This window comes from Mustela nivalis (assembly GCF_964662115.1).
Source record: "Mustela nivalis genome assembly, chromosome: 1".
Lineage (NCBI taxonomy): Eukaryota > Metazoa > Chordata > Mammalia > Carnivora > Mustelidae > Mustela > Mustela nivalis.
Genome location: NC_139020.1, coordinates 209,821,126 through 209,837,836, shown reverse-complemented (window position 1 = coordinate 209,837,836; position 16,711 = coordinate 209,821,126). Strand labels below are relative to the sequence as shown.

Sequence of the window (16,711 nt, the reverse complement as noted above, 5' to 3'; positions counted from 1 at the left end):
ATATATACATATGTATGTGTATATGTATGCATATATATACACACATCATGTATATATACATATATGTATACTTACATATATGTATATGAATGAATAATATTCTACTGTGTATGTATAATATTCATTATATATCTATGTATAACATATACAAGCAGACATATAAAATGGACTATTATTCAGCCATAAAGAGAAATGGAATCTTGCCATTTATAACAACATGAATGGAGCTAGAGAGTATAACGCTAAGTGAAGCCAGTCAGAGAAAGACAAATACTGTATGATTTAACTTATATGTGGAATTTAAGAAACAAGACCAATAAGCAAAAGAGGAAAAAAAGAGATAGAGGCCACCCAAGAAACAGACTAACTTTAGAGAATAAACTGATGGTTATCAGAGGGGAAGTGGGTGGGTGAAATAGGAGACTGGAGTTAAGGAGGGCACTTTTTATGACCACTGGGTGTTGTATGGAAGCATTGAATCACGATATTGTACACCTGAAACTAACAGAACACTGTGTGTTACCTACCTGGAATTAAAATCAGAACTTAAAAAAAAAAAAAAGAATTTAACAATCTTTATTGCTCATGTCCATTAGAGCCAGGGTTACTTTCTTTTAGCAGAAACAAAGATTTTTTCACTAATTAAGATAAATTGTTTCACCATCATCTCAAACGATTACAGTGTAGTAGATGCTGATAGTGCCTTTGCAGAGACACGGTCTACCAGTGACCACTCTTGTAAACTACCAAATTAGGTGTAAAAGATCTGCTTTTCCCATGTTTCATAGTAGGCTTACTTTAGAACTAATGTATGGAATTGGCAGTATTATGTCTCTGTGACTACAAACTTACTTGGATCCTCTTCACGATCCACCCAACTTCTTTACTTTTCTTCTTCCTGGAATATCCCCCCAAAATCACTGTATGCCCTCCCTCAGATTCAGCTCTCTGGACCTGACCAAAGAAACTGAGCTTGATAATGGAATTTGTTTCTGAAACATCACAGAGCCATTCAAAGAACAATTCAAGTTGTTCAACATAGTATTAGAAGTCCTAGCAACAGCAATCAGACAACAAAAAGAAATAAAAGGTATCCAAATTGGTAATGAAGAAGTAAAACTTCTCTCTTCGCAGATGACATGATTCTTTATATGGAAAACCCAAAATACTCCACCCCCAAACTACTAGAACTCATACAACAATTCAGCAAAGTGGCAGGATACAAAGTCAATGTGCAGAAATCAGTGGCTTTCTTATACACTAACAATGAAAATACAGAAAGGGAAATTAGAGAATTGATTCCATTTACTCTAGCACCAAGAACCATAAGATACCTGGGAATAAACCTAACCAAAGAGGTAAAGGATATGTACTCGAGGAACTACAGAACACTCATGAAGGAAATTGAAGAAGACACAAAAAGATGGAAGATCATTCCATGCTCTTGGATCGGAAGAATAAACATTGTTAAAATGTCTATACTGCCTAGAGCAATCTATACTTTTAATACCATTCCGATCAAAATTCCACCAGTATTCTTCAAAGAGCTGGAGCAAATAATCCAGAAATTTGTATGGAATCAGAAGAGACCCCGAATCACTAAGGAAATGTTGAAAAACAAAAATAAAACTGGGGGCATCACGTTACCTGGTTTCAAGCTTTATCACAAAGCTGTGGTCACTAAGAGAGCATAGTACTGGCATAAAAACAGACACATAGACCAGTGGAACAGAGTAGAGACCCCAGATATGGACCCTCAACTCTATGGTCAACTAATCTTCGACAAAACAGGAAAAAATATACAGTGGAAAAAAAGACAGTCTCTTCAATAAATGGTGCTGGGGAAACTGGGCAGCTATATGTAGAAGAATGAAACTCGACCATTCTCTTACACCACACACAAAGATAAACTCAAAATGGATAAAAGACCTCAACATGAGACAGAAATCCATCAGAATCCTAGAGAAGAACATAGGCAGCAATCTCTTCGATATCAGCCACAGCAACTTCTTTCAAGATATGTCTCCAAAGGCAAAGGAAACAAAAGCGAAAATAAACTTTTGGGACTTCATAAAAATCAAAAGCTTCTGTACAGCAAAGGAAACAGTCAAAAAAACAAAGAGGGAACCCACGGAATGGGAGAAGATATTTGCAAATACAGTATAGACAAAAGATTGATATCCAGGATCTATAATGAACTCCTCAAACTCAACACACACAAAAAAGGAAATCATATTTTAAAAATAGGCAGAAGATATGAACAGAGACTTCTCCAATAAAGACATATAAATGGCTATCAGACACATGAAAAAATGTTCAAGTTTCAACCCAAAGTCAAGATGAACTTACCCAGTAAGTTCTCTAATCATTCTAGAACTTGGTGATGCAAGAATCAGACATTCTGGCTCACCCAGTATTTCTGTCACTTTGATTCATTCTAGAAACCCCAGTCCATTCAGATGACACAGTCACAGAAGAGAAGATGTTCTATTTATGAGTTTCCTCAAGGCCCTTCATGTCCCTGTTCCTCAGGCTGTAGATGAAGGGGTTCATCATTTGAGGGACAACAGTGTACATCATTGAAACCACTGCAGTGTTTCTGGAAGAGTTAGTAAGAGAAGAACTAATGTATACCCCAAAAGCTGTCCCATAGAACAAAGATACAACTGACAGGTGAGCCCCACAGGTGGAAAAAGCTTTATACTTTCCACCTGCTGATGGCATTCTCAAAACAGAGGACACTATCTGAGTGTAAGAGAAAATGATTCCACACAGAGGAATACCACCAAATATGCTCATTGCAAAATATATCAGGATGTTATTGATGAGGGTATCAGAATATGCAATCTTGATCACCTGAACAACTTCACAGAAGAGAGGGATTTCAAGGTCTGTGCAGAAAGTCAGTTGCAACAACATCAGGCTGTGCATCAGGGCATCCACAATGCTAATAAACAAGGAGAGAAGTATGAAGAGGCCACAGAGGTGGGAGTTCATAATGACTGTGTACCTTAGTGGATAACAAATGGCCACATAGCGGTCATAAGCCATTACTGAAAGAATACAACTATCCAAACTTGCAAAAACCAGGACAAAGCAGACCTGTGTGAGGCAGCCTGTGTAAGTGATGCTCTGGTTCTGTGTTTGGATGTTCACCAGCATCTTTGGGACTGTCGTTGTGCTTAAGCAGATGTCAGTAAAGGACAGGTTAGAGAGGAAGAAGTACATGGGGGTGTGGAGGTGGGAGTCCGAGATGTCAGCCAGGATGATGAGCAGGTTTCCCATGACAGTGACCAGGTACATGGACAGGAACAGGCTGAAGATGAGGGGCTGCAGTTCTGGATCCTCTGTCACTTCCAGGAGAAGAAATTCTAAAATGTCTGTTTCATTTCTGGGTTCCATATTGTTGATGAATCTGATTGTAATGATTATGGCAACAAGACAATGAAATGTCAGCCTCTAGGCAAGCAGCAGGAGTATCACCAAGCACAAGCACCTTGTTGGGAAAGGAAAATGTCCAATGGAGAGATGCCTTCTCTTTGCATATTATTTTGTTATTTTGAAAAAAGATCTAAAGTGAATAAAGCAGTGAGTCAAGATTTGTTAATTCTGGAAAGGGTTGAGGAATCATCATTTTTTAAATTAGACTATTCTTTAATTTGGTAACTTCACTAGAAAAAATGGGTAGTGAGACTGTCTGGATCTCCACTCCCTTCTGCAGATACCTCACAGCCTGGCAACAGAGATAATACAACAGTATGTTAAAAACCCACCACTGGAAGATACAGGGAAACTGCCCAAGCCAACTCCCAGAAACCAGTAGAAAGACTGAGCAAACGTTGTTATATAATAACAATCATCCTATTTGCAAATGCACATGTTCCTGCTGAGAAGGAAAAATGTCTTTCTCACAGAAAGAAAAAAAGAAACTGACAGAATGATAACTATTTGGGGACTGGAGGAAAGGTTCAAGGAAATAAGTCAAGAAAATAGAAGACAGGCAGGAAGCAAATGGATGTCTTGATTCCACATGTACTCCTCACAATTTCTGCTGGATAAACTTGTAGTAAAATATATGCCCTCATTTCCAAACATTAACTAAGGGACATCAGGTTACCTAGATGACATCACTGTGGAATGATACAGGACATCTCTGCTAGATGCTGGATAATGGAGACTGGTGTTCCACCTACAGAAAGAAGAAAGGGAGGGAGTGAAGCATCAGGCTCCTCAGCAAGAGAGATCATCATCAGGGTGAGGCACAGATATGCTATTTCTTTCCTGGGGCAGGGCTGTTGAGCGAGGCTGTCACAATTTATAGTCTCTGTACCTCTGGAGAATCAATATCCAAAGCTCTTCATTAACTGAACAATTATATCTTCATTCTGATCCCAGGGTGGTGCAAATTCTTTTCAGACTAAAGCAGCAGAATTGAGGAATTCAAGATGGTTGATACCCTGATGCAATGAGTCCATCACCACTTATCTCTCCACCTGTTTCTGCTCACATCTTCTATTTCACATACATTGCAGATGTGGACATGCCCTCCTTTGGAATCTCTATGTAATCAGTGATATCAGGAAGCCTGATGGTAATTGTAGGTGTGAAATTATGTATTTATATTTCAGCTATTAGAAGGAATGAAATTCTGACAGGTGCCACCACATGGATGAACCTTAAAAACTTATGCTCAGTGAAGTGAGCAGATGAAAAAGAACAAATATTGTATAATTTTAGTTTAAGGAGCCTAGAATAGGCACATGAACACTGTTACTAGGGGAGGGAAGAAAGGAATAATTTTTTAGCGTCCCAGAATATCTTAACAACTGTATCTGTGCTAATAAAATCATGTTCCTATTGGCAGGGTGAGCAAGATCACATCTGGAAATATTTACTGAAAGTTTATGTGCCCTGCTCTTTCTTTCCTTGTTATAATGAAAGAACAATTCTGAATTTCATTGAATCAGTAGCTTGTTTTATTAGCTCATTTTTGAGGTGCTTGAATTTCTTAGTCCTTATCTTTTAGATTGTACTTATTCTCATAAAAAATGCTTGATTTCAGCAAAAACAGACAAAAAAAAAAAAAGAAATGCCTGACTTTGAGGTGTCTGGGTGGCTCAGTTTGTCAGGTCCCCAATGTTGGGTCCCCTAATAATAGGTCCATGGTCAAAGGAGTGAGACTGATACAAAGTGAAGGTCAAGCAAAGCTTTATTTTGTGCCAAGTATCAAGAATCAAACCGGCCATCACACAGACTGGTCAGGGCTGCCCCTTACAGAGAGGGTGACCCCTCCCTGCCTCACAGACTAACTTTTATAGAACAAAGGCCATGCGGTTGGGCCTGGCCACACACTGGTGGTGAATGAGATTGTAACACACAGAGAAAGCTACACAGTCATGCTAGGTCACACGCGGGTGGCCAACTGAATTACAATTCATCCCATAGTAGCTATTTGAATTGGCCTATCACCTTAGTCAGAATTGGTGCCCAAAAGTTGGAGCACACTCTCCTTGGTAGCTAGGGGGACAGTATGCACGCTTTACTGATTGGATGTCTCCACCTGACCCAACTCATCCTGCATTCGGTCTGTTATCTGGGGGGGGGGGGGGGGGGGGGCAGGGTCAGTTTAAGTTTTACTGCATAAACAACAAAATGGCTGTTCAACCAAGGTGGGGCCACTCTGGCTAAATAGGCCCTTACAAGTTAAGTTTCCAACTCTTGATTTCTGCTCAGTCATGATCTTGGCTGGGATCATGAAACTGAGCCCTGTGTGGGCATCTGGGCTCAGCTGGAGTCTGCCTGAAATTTTCCATCTCTCTCTGCCCTCCCCCACTTGTGTGAACACTCACATGCTCTCTCTCTTTCTCTAAAAATAAATAAATCTTAAAGAATGCTTAACTTTGGGACACCTGGGTGGCTCAGTTGGTTAAGCAGCTGCCTTCGGCTCAGGTCCTGATCCCAGTGTCCTGGGATCGAGTCCCACATCGGGCTCCCTGCTCAGCGGGGGGCCTGCTTCTCCCTCTGCCTCTGCCTACCACTCTGTCTGCCTGTGCTCACTCTCTCTGACAAATAAATAAATAAAATCTTAAAAAAAAATGAAATGCTTAACTTCTCTGAAGTAATAAAATTGTTTCCCTATTTTGTCTTCAGAAATATTTAATCACTGATTCTTGTATCTAAAGCTTTGGTACATTGGAATGAATTTTTTGAGTTTTTATATTGTAGTAAATATATATAACATTATAAGGGCCTATTTAGCCAGACCGATGCCATCCGGTTTAACAGTGATTTTGTTGTTTATGCAGTAAAACTTAAACTGAGCCCCCCCCCCACCCCACCCCCCCACCCCGCCATGGAACTTACTTAAAAGCAAGTCTGGGAAACCAGTCCCAGGTAACAAAGCCTGAATACAAGGGTGGGGTCAGGTCAGGTGGAGATAACAGCCCAAATGCAGAAGCTGAGAGGATCAGGTGAAGACATCCAATCAGTAGAGTGCACATACTGTCTCCCTAGCTACCAAGGAGTGTGGGTGCCACCTTTTGGGCACCAATTCTGACCAAGGTGACAGGCTCATTCAAGTATCTACTAGGGCAAATTGTAATTCAGTTGGTCACTCATGTGTGACCTAGTATGACTGTGCAGCTTTCTCTGTGTGTTGCAATCTCATTGGTCACCTGTGTGTGGCCAGGCCCAACCACATCGCCTTTGCTCTATAAAAGTTAGTTGGTAAGGCAGGGAGGGGTCACCTCTTTGTAAGAGATGGCCCTGACCAGTCAGTTTGATTCTGGATGTTTGGCACAAAATAAAAGCTTTGCTTGATCTTCACTTTGTATCAGTCTCGTTCCTTTGATCAGGGACCCATTATTGGGGGACCTAACAAACATAAAATTTACTATTTCAGCCATTTTAAGTGTACAATGCTGTGGCATTAAGAACACTCACAATGTTGGAGGACCATCATCACTATCCATTTCCTGAATATTTTTATCATCCCAAACAGAAACTGTACCTATTAAATGATAACTTTTTCTCCAACCAGCTTTCATAAGGAACATAACACCTTGCCATACAGCTGATTTCAGACTTCTGACCTTCAGAGTGCAACAGAATACATTTGTGTTGTTTTAAGTGGCTAACTTTGTAACATATTACAATGACAATGGGAAACGAATATAGGACACATAGTTCAATTTGGGCTAATGATAACAACAATGCTTTCTGGATGTCTCCTCGGAAATATTATGGCTGGTTTGCAAGGAAGCTCAAGGAGAGGCTTATCAGGTTACGTTTCTGACTTTGAAAGGCCTCTGCACTGGAGCAGGCATCAGTGACCACCAGGAGACTAGCCCTAATAGGAAAACATCACCACATGGCAGAGTAAAATGCACTCCCCTGGTTTTGTGCCTGGACCTAAGCAATCCCTGAAGTTTTTGTTAGGACAGATCATTGTTTTTATCATTTGACCCTACTGGATTTGAGAATCTTGCCTTATTACAGCTGAAGTCATGCATCCTCACTAACAGAGTTTAAGCTTCTCAAATCTACCCAAAATATAAACTAATATAATCACATCAATTTTATAGATGAGGAAACGGAGTTTAGAGTTGAAATAAATTGTCAAAGACCAGAAAGCTATGTTTTAGTGGAGGTAGGATTCAAACACAGCTGGTCTGATTTCAAAATTCTTACCCTTAACTGTTAGATCTCTGGCTTTATATATTCAAAGTCAGTCAGGCTGTCTGGATTATTTCTCTCTGTCAAATTCCAACAGTGTAAGCCCAAAGCAGCTGACACATTAATAAAAAGATTATATTCTAGAGGTAAGTTTCCTCAAAGCCCCCATCATGTCCTTGTTCCTCAGACTATAGATAAAGGGATTCATCATGGGGGTGACCACAGTGTACATCACTGATACTATTGCACTCTTCCTCGAGGACTGTGTAGCTGCAGAACTAAGGTAAACCCCAAAACCTGTACCATAGAACAAGGAAACAACTATTAAGTGTGACCCACAGATGGAAAATGCCTTATACTTTCCACCAGCTGATGGGATTTTCAGGACAGAGGAGACAATTCGAGTGTAAGAGATAATTATCCCAGAGAGAGGAATAACACCCAAAAGGCTGGTCACTAAATACACAAGAATGTTATTGATGAGGATATCGGAACAGGCAAGCTTGAGAATATGAGCTAATTCACAGAAAAAGTGGGAAATTTCCAGATCTGTGCAGAAGGAAAGCCGCAGCACCATCAAAGTGTGGAGAAGGGCATCCAGAACACTAATAAGGAAGGACAGCAGAACCAGCAGCCTACAGAGTTTGGGGTTCACAATGATATTGTACCTCAGTGGGTGACAGATGGCCACAAATCGATCAAAGGCCATCATGACAAGAATTCCATTTTCCAACCCGGCGAAAGTCAGGACAAAGCAGATTTGGGTGAGGCAGCCTGAGTAACTGATGGATTTGCTCCGTGTCTGGATGTTCACCAGCATCTTGGGGATCGTTGTGGTGGTAAAACAGATGTCAACAAAAGCCAGATTAGAGAGGAAGAAGTACATGGGGGTGTGAAGGTGGGTGTCATACATAATGGCCAGGATGATGAGAAGATTCCCAACCACAGAGACCAGATACACAGACAAGAACAAGCAGAACAGGAGAGGCTGTAGCTCTGGATCTTCTGACAGTCCCAGGAGGAAGAATTCTAGAGTATCTGAGAGATTTCCGGATTTCATGTTGTTGAAGGGTCTGATAGAAAAGTTGGAAATGACAAGAAAACAAATCTTAAGAGAAACTTTCTCAAACATGCCTATCTTTTCTCCTGCTTCCCTCTCTCCCCTTTTTAAACCTCCTTTTCCTGTTTTGTTTCCCTCAACACTCCCAGCTATACCATCCTGTCCCAAGTTTTTTTTTTTCTATCAATCCTTTGTGAAGTAGATGTACTTAATAAGAAAATAGGAATGACATATTGCCCTGTTACAATGGCTGGGTGGTTAAGTGTCTGCCTTTAGCTCAGGTTATAATTCCAAAATCCCAAAATCAAGCCCTAAGTTGGGTTGCCTGCTCATTGGGGAGTCTGATTCTCCATCCCCTCAGCTTCTTCCCTGTTCCTGCTCTCTCTCTCTCATTTACTCTCTCAAATAATTAAGTAAAATTAAAAAAAAGAGAGAGAGAGATGGAAGGAGAAGCAAGAGGGCGAGGAGTAGGAGACTAAAATATCATCAGGTCCCAGGAGTTCAGCTAGATAGTAATCAAACCATTTTGAACACCTACAAACTCAACAGAGGATAAATAATAAGAGCAACAATTCTAGAAACAGAAAATCGATCACTTTCTGGAAGGTGAGACATGCAGAGAAGTGAATCCAAAGCAACAAGAAGAGACCACAGAGGGGAGAGGCCAGATCCCATCAAGTGAGAGAGCGGCAGAGCACAAAACCAGATCTCTTAGAAGTCTGCTCCACTGAGGGATGTCACTCCAGAGGCTAAGTGGGGGATGGAGCCCTCATGGGGACAGTGAGGAGACAGTGTAGTTTCAGGACCCACAGGGTTACAGAAAGACTAGGGATGTCTTAGGGTGACAGAGCCCACAGGCATCAGAGTGGGGAAGCCAGCTGTAGATACAGAGCCAAGGAGAGCACTCTCAGCTCGAGGTTACCTTAAAAAACCATGATCGAGGCACAGCCAGGCCACTAATCTATGAGCAGGGACGCCGGAAGTGGCAGATCTGGGGAGACTCATCTTTCTCCTCTGGGGGAAGCAGCAGGGGAGCACAGAACAGGAATATGCTGGGTTTGGAGACTCCAAACAGGGCCGTGTGACAGAGACAGAAACGTTCAGTCACAGGCCAGGTGAGCTCAGAGCATGGCTGGAGACCAGGGAGACAGGAGAGATTGGCTGCTTTTCTCTGAGGGTGCACTGAGTAGGGGGCCCTGAGCTCTCAGCTCCTACAGGGCTGGAGACTGGGAGGCCTCCATCTTCACTCCCATTCTCCAAAGCTCTATGGAAATCATTCAGGGAACAAAAGTTTCCAAGAGCGAACCCAAGCAGATCGCTTAGCTTGGCCCCTGGCAAGGATGGTGCAATTCCACCTCCAGTAAAGAAATTTAAGAATTACTGCAATAGGCCCCTCCCCCCAGAAAAGCAGGAAAAACATCCAGCCAAGACAAAGTTCATGAATCAATGAGAATTGCCAAATTCCAGAGCAAAAGGAAAGCAACACACAGAATTCAAGGCTTTTTTCCCATGATCCTTTAGCCTTTCAAAGTAAACTTTTTAAAAAAGATTTTATTTATTTATCGGGGGGGGGTGAAGAGCGAGCACAGGCAGACAGAATGGCAGACAGAGGCAGAGGGAGAAGCAGGCTCCCCGCCGAGCAAAGAGCCTGATGTGGGACTCGATCCCAGGACGCTGGGATCATGACCTGAGCCGAAGGCAGCTGCTTAACCAACTGAGCCACCCAGGCGTCCCTCAAAGTAAATTTTTTAAGTTCATTTTTTCTTTCTTCTTTCCTATTTTAATTTTTAAAACTATTTTATCAATACCTTTTTTGTACAAATGTTTTTTAAAATAGAGATCTTTATTTTTTTAATTTAATTTTATTTTTTCACTGTTCCAAGATTCATTGTTTATGCACCACACCAAGTGCTCCATGCAATACATACCCTCCTTAATATCCACCACCAGGCTCTCCCAATCCCCCACCTCTCTCCCCTCCAAAACCCTCAAATAAGTCAAGCAGAGAGAGTCAATTATCATATGGTTTCACTTACTTGTGGAGCATAAGGAATAACATAGAGGACATTGGGTGGAGGAGAGGAGAAGTGAGTTGGGAGAAATCAGAAGGGTAGATGAACCAGGAGAGTCTGTGGATTCTTATTGATACCTTTTCAAAAAATCTTTTTAAAAAAATTTTCATTGTTATCATCATATTTTAACCCTTCATTATATTTAACCTTATTTTTTGCCTACATATACAGGTTTTTTTTTCTTTAAAATTTAAGAAACAATTTTTTCTAATCAAAATATACCCTAAATCTAGCACGTGGCTTTGCTCTAGTCTCCAGCCTGATCACTTTCTTTCCTTTTTTTTCTTTTCTTTTTTCAACAAACTTCTTACCTTAAAAATTCCTTTTTTAGAATCTTTAAATTTTCATCTTTACGGTCATATTCCACCCCTTCATTGTGTTTACCTTTATTTTCGTATATGTATGTTTTTCTTTCTTTAAAATTTTGGGAGGTAGTTTCTTCTAACAGACCAAAATATACACAAAATCAAGTGTGTGGCTCTGTTTTAATCACCAGTCTAATACATTTTTTTTCTTTTTTTCTCCCTTTCTTCTCTCCCCCAGGTTTTGGGTCTCTTCTGATTTGGTTAGTGTGTATTTTTCTGGGGTTGTTGCTCCCCTTTTATATTTTCTTCTCTCATTTATCTATTCTCATCTGGATAAAATGACAAGGCAGGAAAAACTCACCTCAAAAAGGAGACAAGAGGCAGTACCAATGGCTAGGAAGCTAATCAATACAGACATTGGTAATCTGTCAGAACCAGAGTTCAGAATGATGGTTATCAAGGTGCTAGCTGGGCTCGAAAAAAGCATGAAAGATACTAAAGATTCCCTTTCTGGAGAAATAAAATCCTTTTCTGGAGAAATAAAAGAACTATAATCTAGCCAAGCTGAAATTTAAAAAAAGCTATTAATGAGGTGCAATAAAAAAAATGGAGCCTCTTACTGCTAGGATAAATGAGGCAGAAGAGAGAATTAGTGATATAGAAGACCAAATGATGGAGAATACAGTGAGCAAAGAGACAACCACTGGACCATGAGAGGAGAATTCAAGAGATAAGTGATACCATAAGATGACAATATTAGGATAATGGGCAAAAGAAAAAGAAAGAGAGAGGCAGAAGGTATATTGGAGCAAATTAGAGCAAATTAGAGAAATTTCCCTAATTTGGTGAAGGGAACAAGCATCAAAATCCAGGAGGCACAAGGAACCGCCCCTCAAAGTCAATAAAAATAAGTCAACACCCTGTCGTCTAATAGTAAAACTTACAAGTCTTAGTGACAAAGAGAAAATCCTGAAAGAAGCTCAGGACAAGGGGCGCCTGGGTGGCTCAGTAGGTTAAAGCCTCTGCCTTTGGCTCAGGTCATGATCCCAGGGTCCTGGGATCGAGCCCCACTTCGGGATCTCTGCTCAGTGGAGAGCCTGCTTCTTCCTTTCTCTCTCTCTCTCTCTGCCTACCTGTGATCTCTGTCAAATAAATAAAATCTTAAAAAAAAAAAAAAGCAGCTCCGGATAAGTCTGTAACATAGAACAGTAGAAATATTAGATTGGCAGGCAGCAGACCTATCCACAGAGAGCTGGCAGGCCATAAAGGACTGGCATGATATATTTAGAGCCCTAAATAAGAAAACTATGCAGCCAAGAATACAATATCCAGCTAGGCTGTCACTGAAAATAGAAGGAGAGATAAAAAGCTTCCAGGATAAACAAAAATTAAAAGAATTTGCAAACCCCAAACCAGCCCTACAGGAAATATTGAAAGAGAGCAAAGAGAGAGCCTAAATATAGGCTCTAAGCAAAGAGAGCCTAAATAAACAGACCAGAAAGGAATTGAGACAATATACAGTAACAGTCACCTTACAAGCAATACAATGATACTAAATCCATATCTTTAAATAGTTACACTAAATGTAAATGGGCTAAATGCCCCAATCAAAAGACCTAGGGTACCAGAATGGATTAAAAAAAAAATAAGACCCATTGGGGCTGGGCCATGCACTGAGTGTTGCACTTTTATGTGGGTAGGGAGGCATGGCGAGTGAGCCAGGAGGCCTAGCGCTAGAGCCTGGTCCCACTGGTGCCCCACCACCTCCCCCTTGAGCTCCCAAAGGAGATGTCCGGACACAGACTTTATGATGATTCTATTTTTTTCAATGCCAGTGCTGCTCAGCCCTCAGCAGAACCTCAGTTTTCATGAAATAAACAGTGACTATATAAAAAAAATAAATAAATAAGACCCATCAATATGCTGTCTGCAAGAGACTCATTTTAGACCCACTTTAGATTTAAAGTGAGGGGGTGGAAAACAATTTACCATGCTAATGGACATCAAAAGAAAGCTGGAGTGGCAATCCTTATGTCAGATAAATTAGATTTTAAGCCAAAGACTATAATAATAGATGAGGAAAGACACTGTATCATACTTAAAGGGCCTGTCCAACAAGAAGATATAAAATTTTTAAATATCTATGCCCCTAACATGGGAGAAGCCAATTATATAAACCAACTAATAACAAAATCAAAGAAACACATCGACAATCTTAGTATATATGCTGCCGAAGCGAGCACAACACATTGACAATCATACAATAATAGTAGGGGACTTTAATGTCCCCTCCTCAGTGAAATGGACAGATATCTAAGCAAAAGATCAACAAGAAAATAAAGGCTCTCAATAACACACTGGACCAGATGGACATCAAAGATATATTTAGAACATTCCATCCCAAAACAACAGAACACACATTCTTCTCTAGTGCATATGGAACATTCTCCAGAATAGATCACATCCTGGGTCAAAAATCAGGTCTCAACTGGTACCAAAAGACTGGGATCATTCCCTGAATATTTTTAGACCACAATGCTCTGAAATTAGAACTCAGTCACAAGAGGAGAGTTAGAAAGAATCCAAATACATGGAGGCTAAAGGGCATCCTTCTAAAGAATGAATGGGTCAACTAGGAAATTAAAGAAGAATTTTAAAAATTCATGAAAACAAATGAAAATGGAAACACAACTGTTCAAAATCTTTGGGACACAGCAAAGGCAGTCCTGAGAGGAAAGTGTATAGCAACACAAGCCTTTCTCAAGAAACAAGAAAGGTCTCAAGTACACAACCTAATCCTACGCCTAAAGGAACTGGAGAAAGAACAGCAAACAAAGCCTAAACCCAGCGGAAGAGGAGAAATAATAAAGATCAGACCAGAAATCAATGAAATAGAAACCGAAAGAACAGAAGAACAAATCAACAAAACTAGGATCTGGTTCTCTGAAAAAAATTAAAAAGATTGATAACCCCCTGGCCAGACTTATCAAAAAGAAGAAAAGAAAGGACCCAAATTAATAAAATCATGAATGAAAGAGAAAATATCACAACCAACACCAAAGAAATACAAACAATTATAATAACATATTATAAGCAACTATATACCAGCAAATTTAGCAACTGGAAGAAATAGATGCATTCCTAGAGACATATAAACTACCAAAACTGAACCAGGAAGAAATAGAAAACCTGGGGGCACCTGGGTGGCTCAGCTGCCTCCAGCTTGGGTCCTGGGATCAAGGGTCCTGGGATGAAGCCCTGCGTCAGGCTCCCTGCTCAGAAGAGAAACTGCTTCCTCTGTCTGCCACTCTGCCTACTTGTGCTCTCTGCCTGTCAAATGAATAAATAAAATCTTTTTTTAAAAAAAGAAAAGAAATAGAGGTGCCTGGGTGGCTCAGTGGATTAAGCCTCTGCCTTTGGCTTAGGTCATGATCTCAGGGTCCTGGAACTGAGCTCCACATTGGGCTCTTTGCTTAGCAGGGAGCCTGCTTCCCCCAACCTCTGCCTGCCTCTCTGCCTATTTGTGATCTCTGTCAAATAGATAAATAAAATCAAAAGAAAGAAAGAATCAGAAAACCTGAACAGACCCATAACCAGTAAGGACACTGAAGCTGTCATCAAAAATCTCCCAAAAAACAAGAGCCCAGGGCAAGATGGCTTCCCAGGGGAATTCTACCAAACATTTAAAGAAGAATTATTGCCTATTCTTCTGAAACTGTTCCAAAAAATAGAAATGGAAAGGAAACTTCCAAACTCATTTTATGAGTCCAGCATTGCCTTGATTCCAAAACCAGACAAAGACCCCATCAAAAAGGAGAATTACAGACCAATATCCTTGGTGAATACAAATGCAAAATTCTCACCAAAATGCTAAACCAATAGGATCCAACAGTACATTAAAAGGATTATTTACCACAACCAAGTGAGATTTATTCCTGGGCTGTGAGGTTGGTTCAACATCTGCACATCAATCAATGTGATGCCATACATTAAAAAAAGAAAGGACAGGGCACCTGGGTGGCTCAGTGGGTTAAGCCACTGCCTTCGGCTCAGGTCATGATCTCGGGGTCCTGGGATCGAGTCCCGCATCGGGCTCTCTGCTCAGCAGGGAGCCTGCTTCCTCCTCTCTCTCTCTCTGCCTGCCTCTATGCCTACTTGTGATCTCTCTCTGTCAAATAAATAAATAAAATCTTTAAAAAAAAAAAAAGAAAGGACAAGAACCATATGATACTCTCAATAGATGCTGAAAAAGCATTTGACAAAGTACAGCATCCTTACTTGATCAAAACTCTTCAAAGTGTAGGGATGGAGGGTACATACCTCAATATCGTCAAATCCCCCATATATGAAAAACCCACAGTGAATATCATTCTCAACAGGGAAAAACTGAGAACTTTCCCCCTAAGGTCAGGAACATGGCAGGGATGTCCACTATCACCACTGCTATTCAACATAGTACTAGAACTCCTAGACTTGGCAATCAGACAATAAAAAGAAATAAAAGGCATCCAAATCAGCAAACAAAAACTCTCACTCTTTGCAGATGATATGATATTTTATGTGGAAAGCCCAAAGACTCCACTCCAAAACTGCTATAACTCATACAGGAATTTAGTGAAGTGTCAGGATATAAAATCAATTCATGGAAATCAGCTGCATTTCTATACACTAAAAATAAGACAGAAGAGAAATTAAGAAGTCAGTCCCATTTACAGCTGCACCCCAAACCATAAGATACTGAGGAATAAACCTACCCAAAGAGGCAAAGAATCTGTACTCAGAAAACTATAAAGTACTCATGAAAGAAATTGAGGAAGACACAAAGAAATGGAAAAATGTTCCATGCTCATGGATTGAAAGAACAAATATTGTGAAAATGGCTATGCTATCTAAAGCAATCTACACATTTAATGCAATCCCTATTAAAATAGCATCAATTTTTTTCAAAGAAATGGAACAAATAATCCTGAAATTTATATGGAACCAGAAAAGACCTTGAATGGCCAGAGGAATGTTGAAAGAGAAAGCCAAAGTTGGTGTAATCACAGTTTCAAGCTTCAAGCTCTATTACAAAGCTGTCATCATCAAGAAAGTATGGTACTGGCACAAAAACATACACACAGATCAATGGAACAGAATAGAGAGCCCAGAAATGGACCCTCAACTCTATGGTCAACTTATCTTCGATAAAGCAGGAAAGACCTTCCAATGGAAAAAAGACAGTCTCTTTAACAAATGGTGTTGGGAAAATTGGACAGCCACATGCAGAAGAATGAAACTGGACCATTTTCTTACACCACACACAAAAACAGACTCAAAATGGATGAAAGACTTCAATTTGAGACAGGAATCCATCAAAATCCTAGAGAAGAACACAGGCAGCAACCTCTTTACCTCAGCCACAGCAACTTCCTCTCAGAAACATCACCAAAGGCAAGGGAAGCAAGAGCAAAAAATGAACTATTGGGACTTCATGAAGCTCAAAAGCTTTTGCACAGCAAAAGAAACAGTCAACAAAACCAAAAGACAACTGACAGAATACTTGCAAATGGCATACCAGATAAAGAGCTAGTATCCAAAGAACTTATCAAACTCAACAC

The 16,711-nt window shown here is 40.4% G+C and overlaps 3 protein-coding genes across 3 annotated transcripts in view; all 3 read right to left on the bottom strand.

Moving 5' to 3' along the window:
• Window positions 1-16,711, bottom strand: part of LOC309865763 (olfactory receptor 7G2-like) — a gene marked incomplete at both ends in the record, with an annotated part of 192,481 nt that overhangs the window by 12,209 nt on the left and 163,561 nt on the right. The gene's annotated exons all lie outside the window — the stretch shown is intronic.
• LOC309865778 (olfactory receptor 7G1-like) lies at window positions 2,488-3,410 on the bottom strand (the record flags this gene model as incomplete). The annotated part of the gene is made up of 1 exon (XM_082732588.1): window positions 2,488-3,410. Exon 1 carries the CDS (start codon window positions 3,400-3,402, stop codon window positions 2,488-2,490), a length of 915 nt encoding a protein of 304 aa, XP_082588714.1. The 5' UTR covers window positions 3,403-3,410.
• Window positions 7,808-8,734, bottom strand: OR7G3 (olfactory receptor family 7 subfamily G member 3; the record flags this gene model as incomplete). The annotated part of the gene is made up of 1 exon (XM_082732518.1): window positions 7,808-8,734. The coding sequence occupies one exon, from the start codon at window positions 8,732-8,734 to the stop codon at window positions 7,808-7,810; it is 927 nt and encodes a 308-aa protein (XP_082588644.1).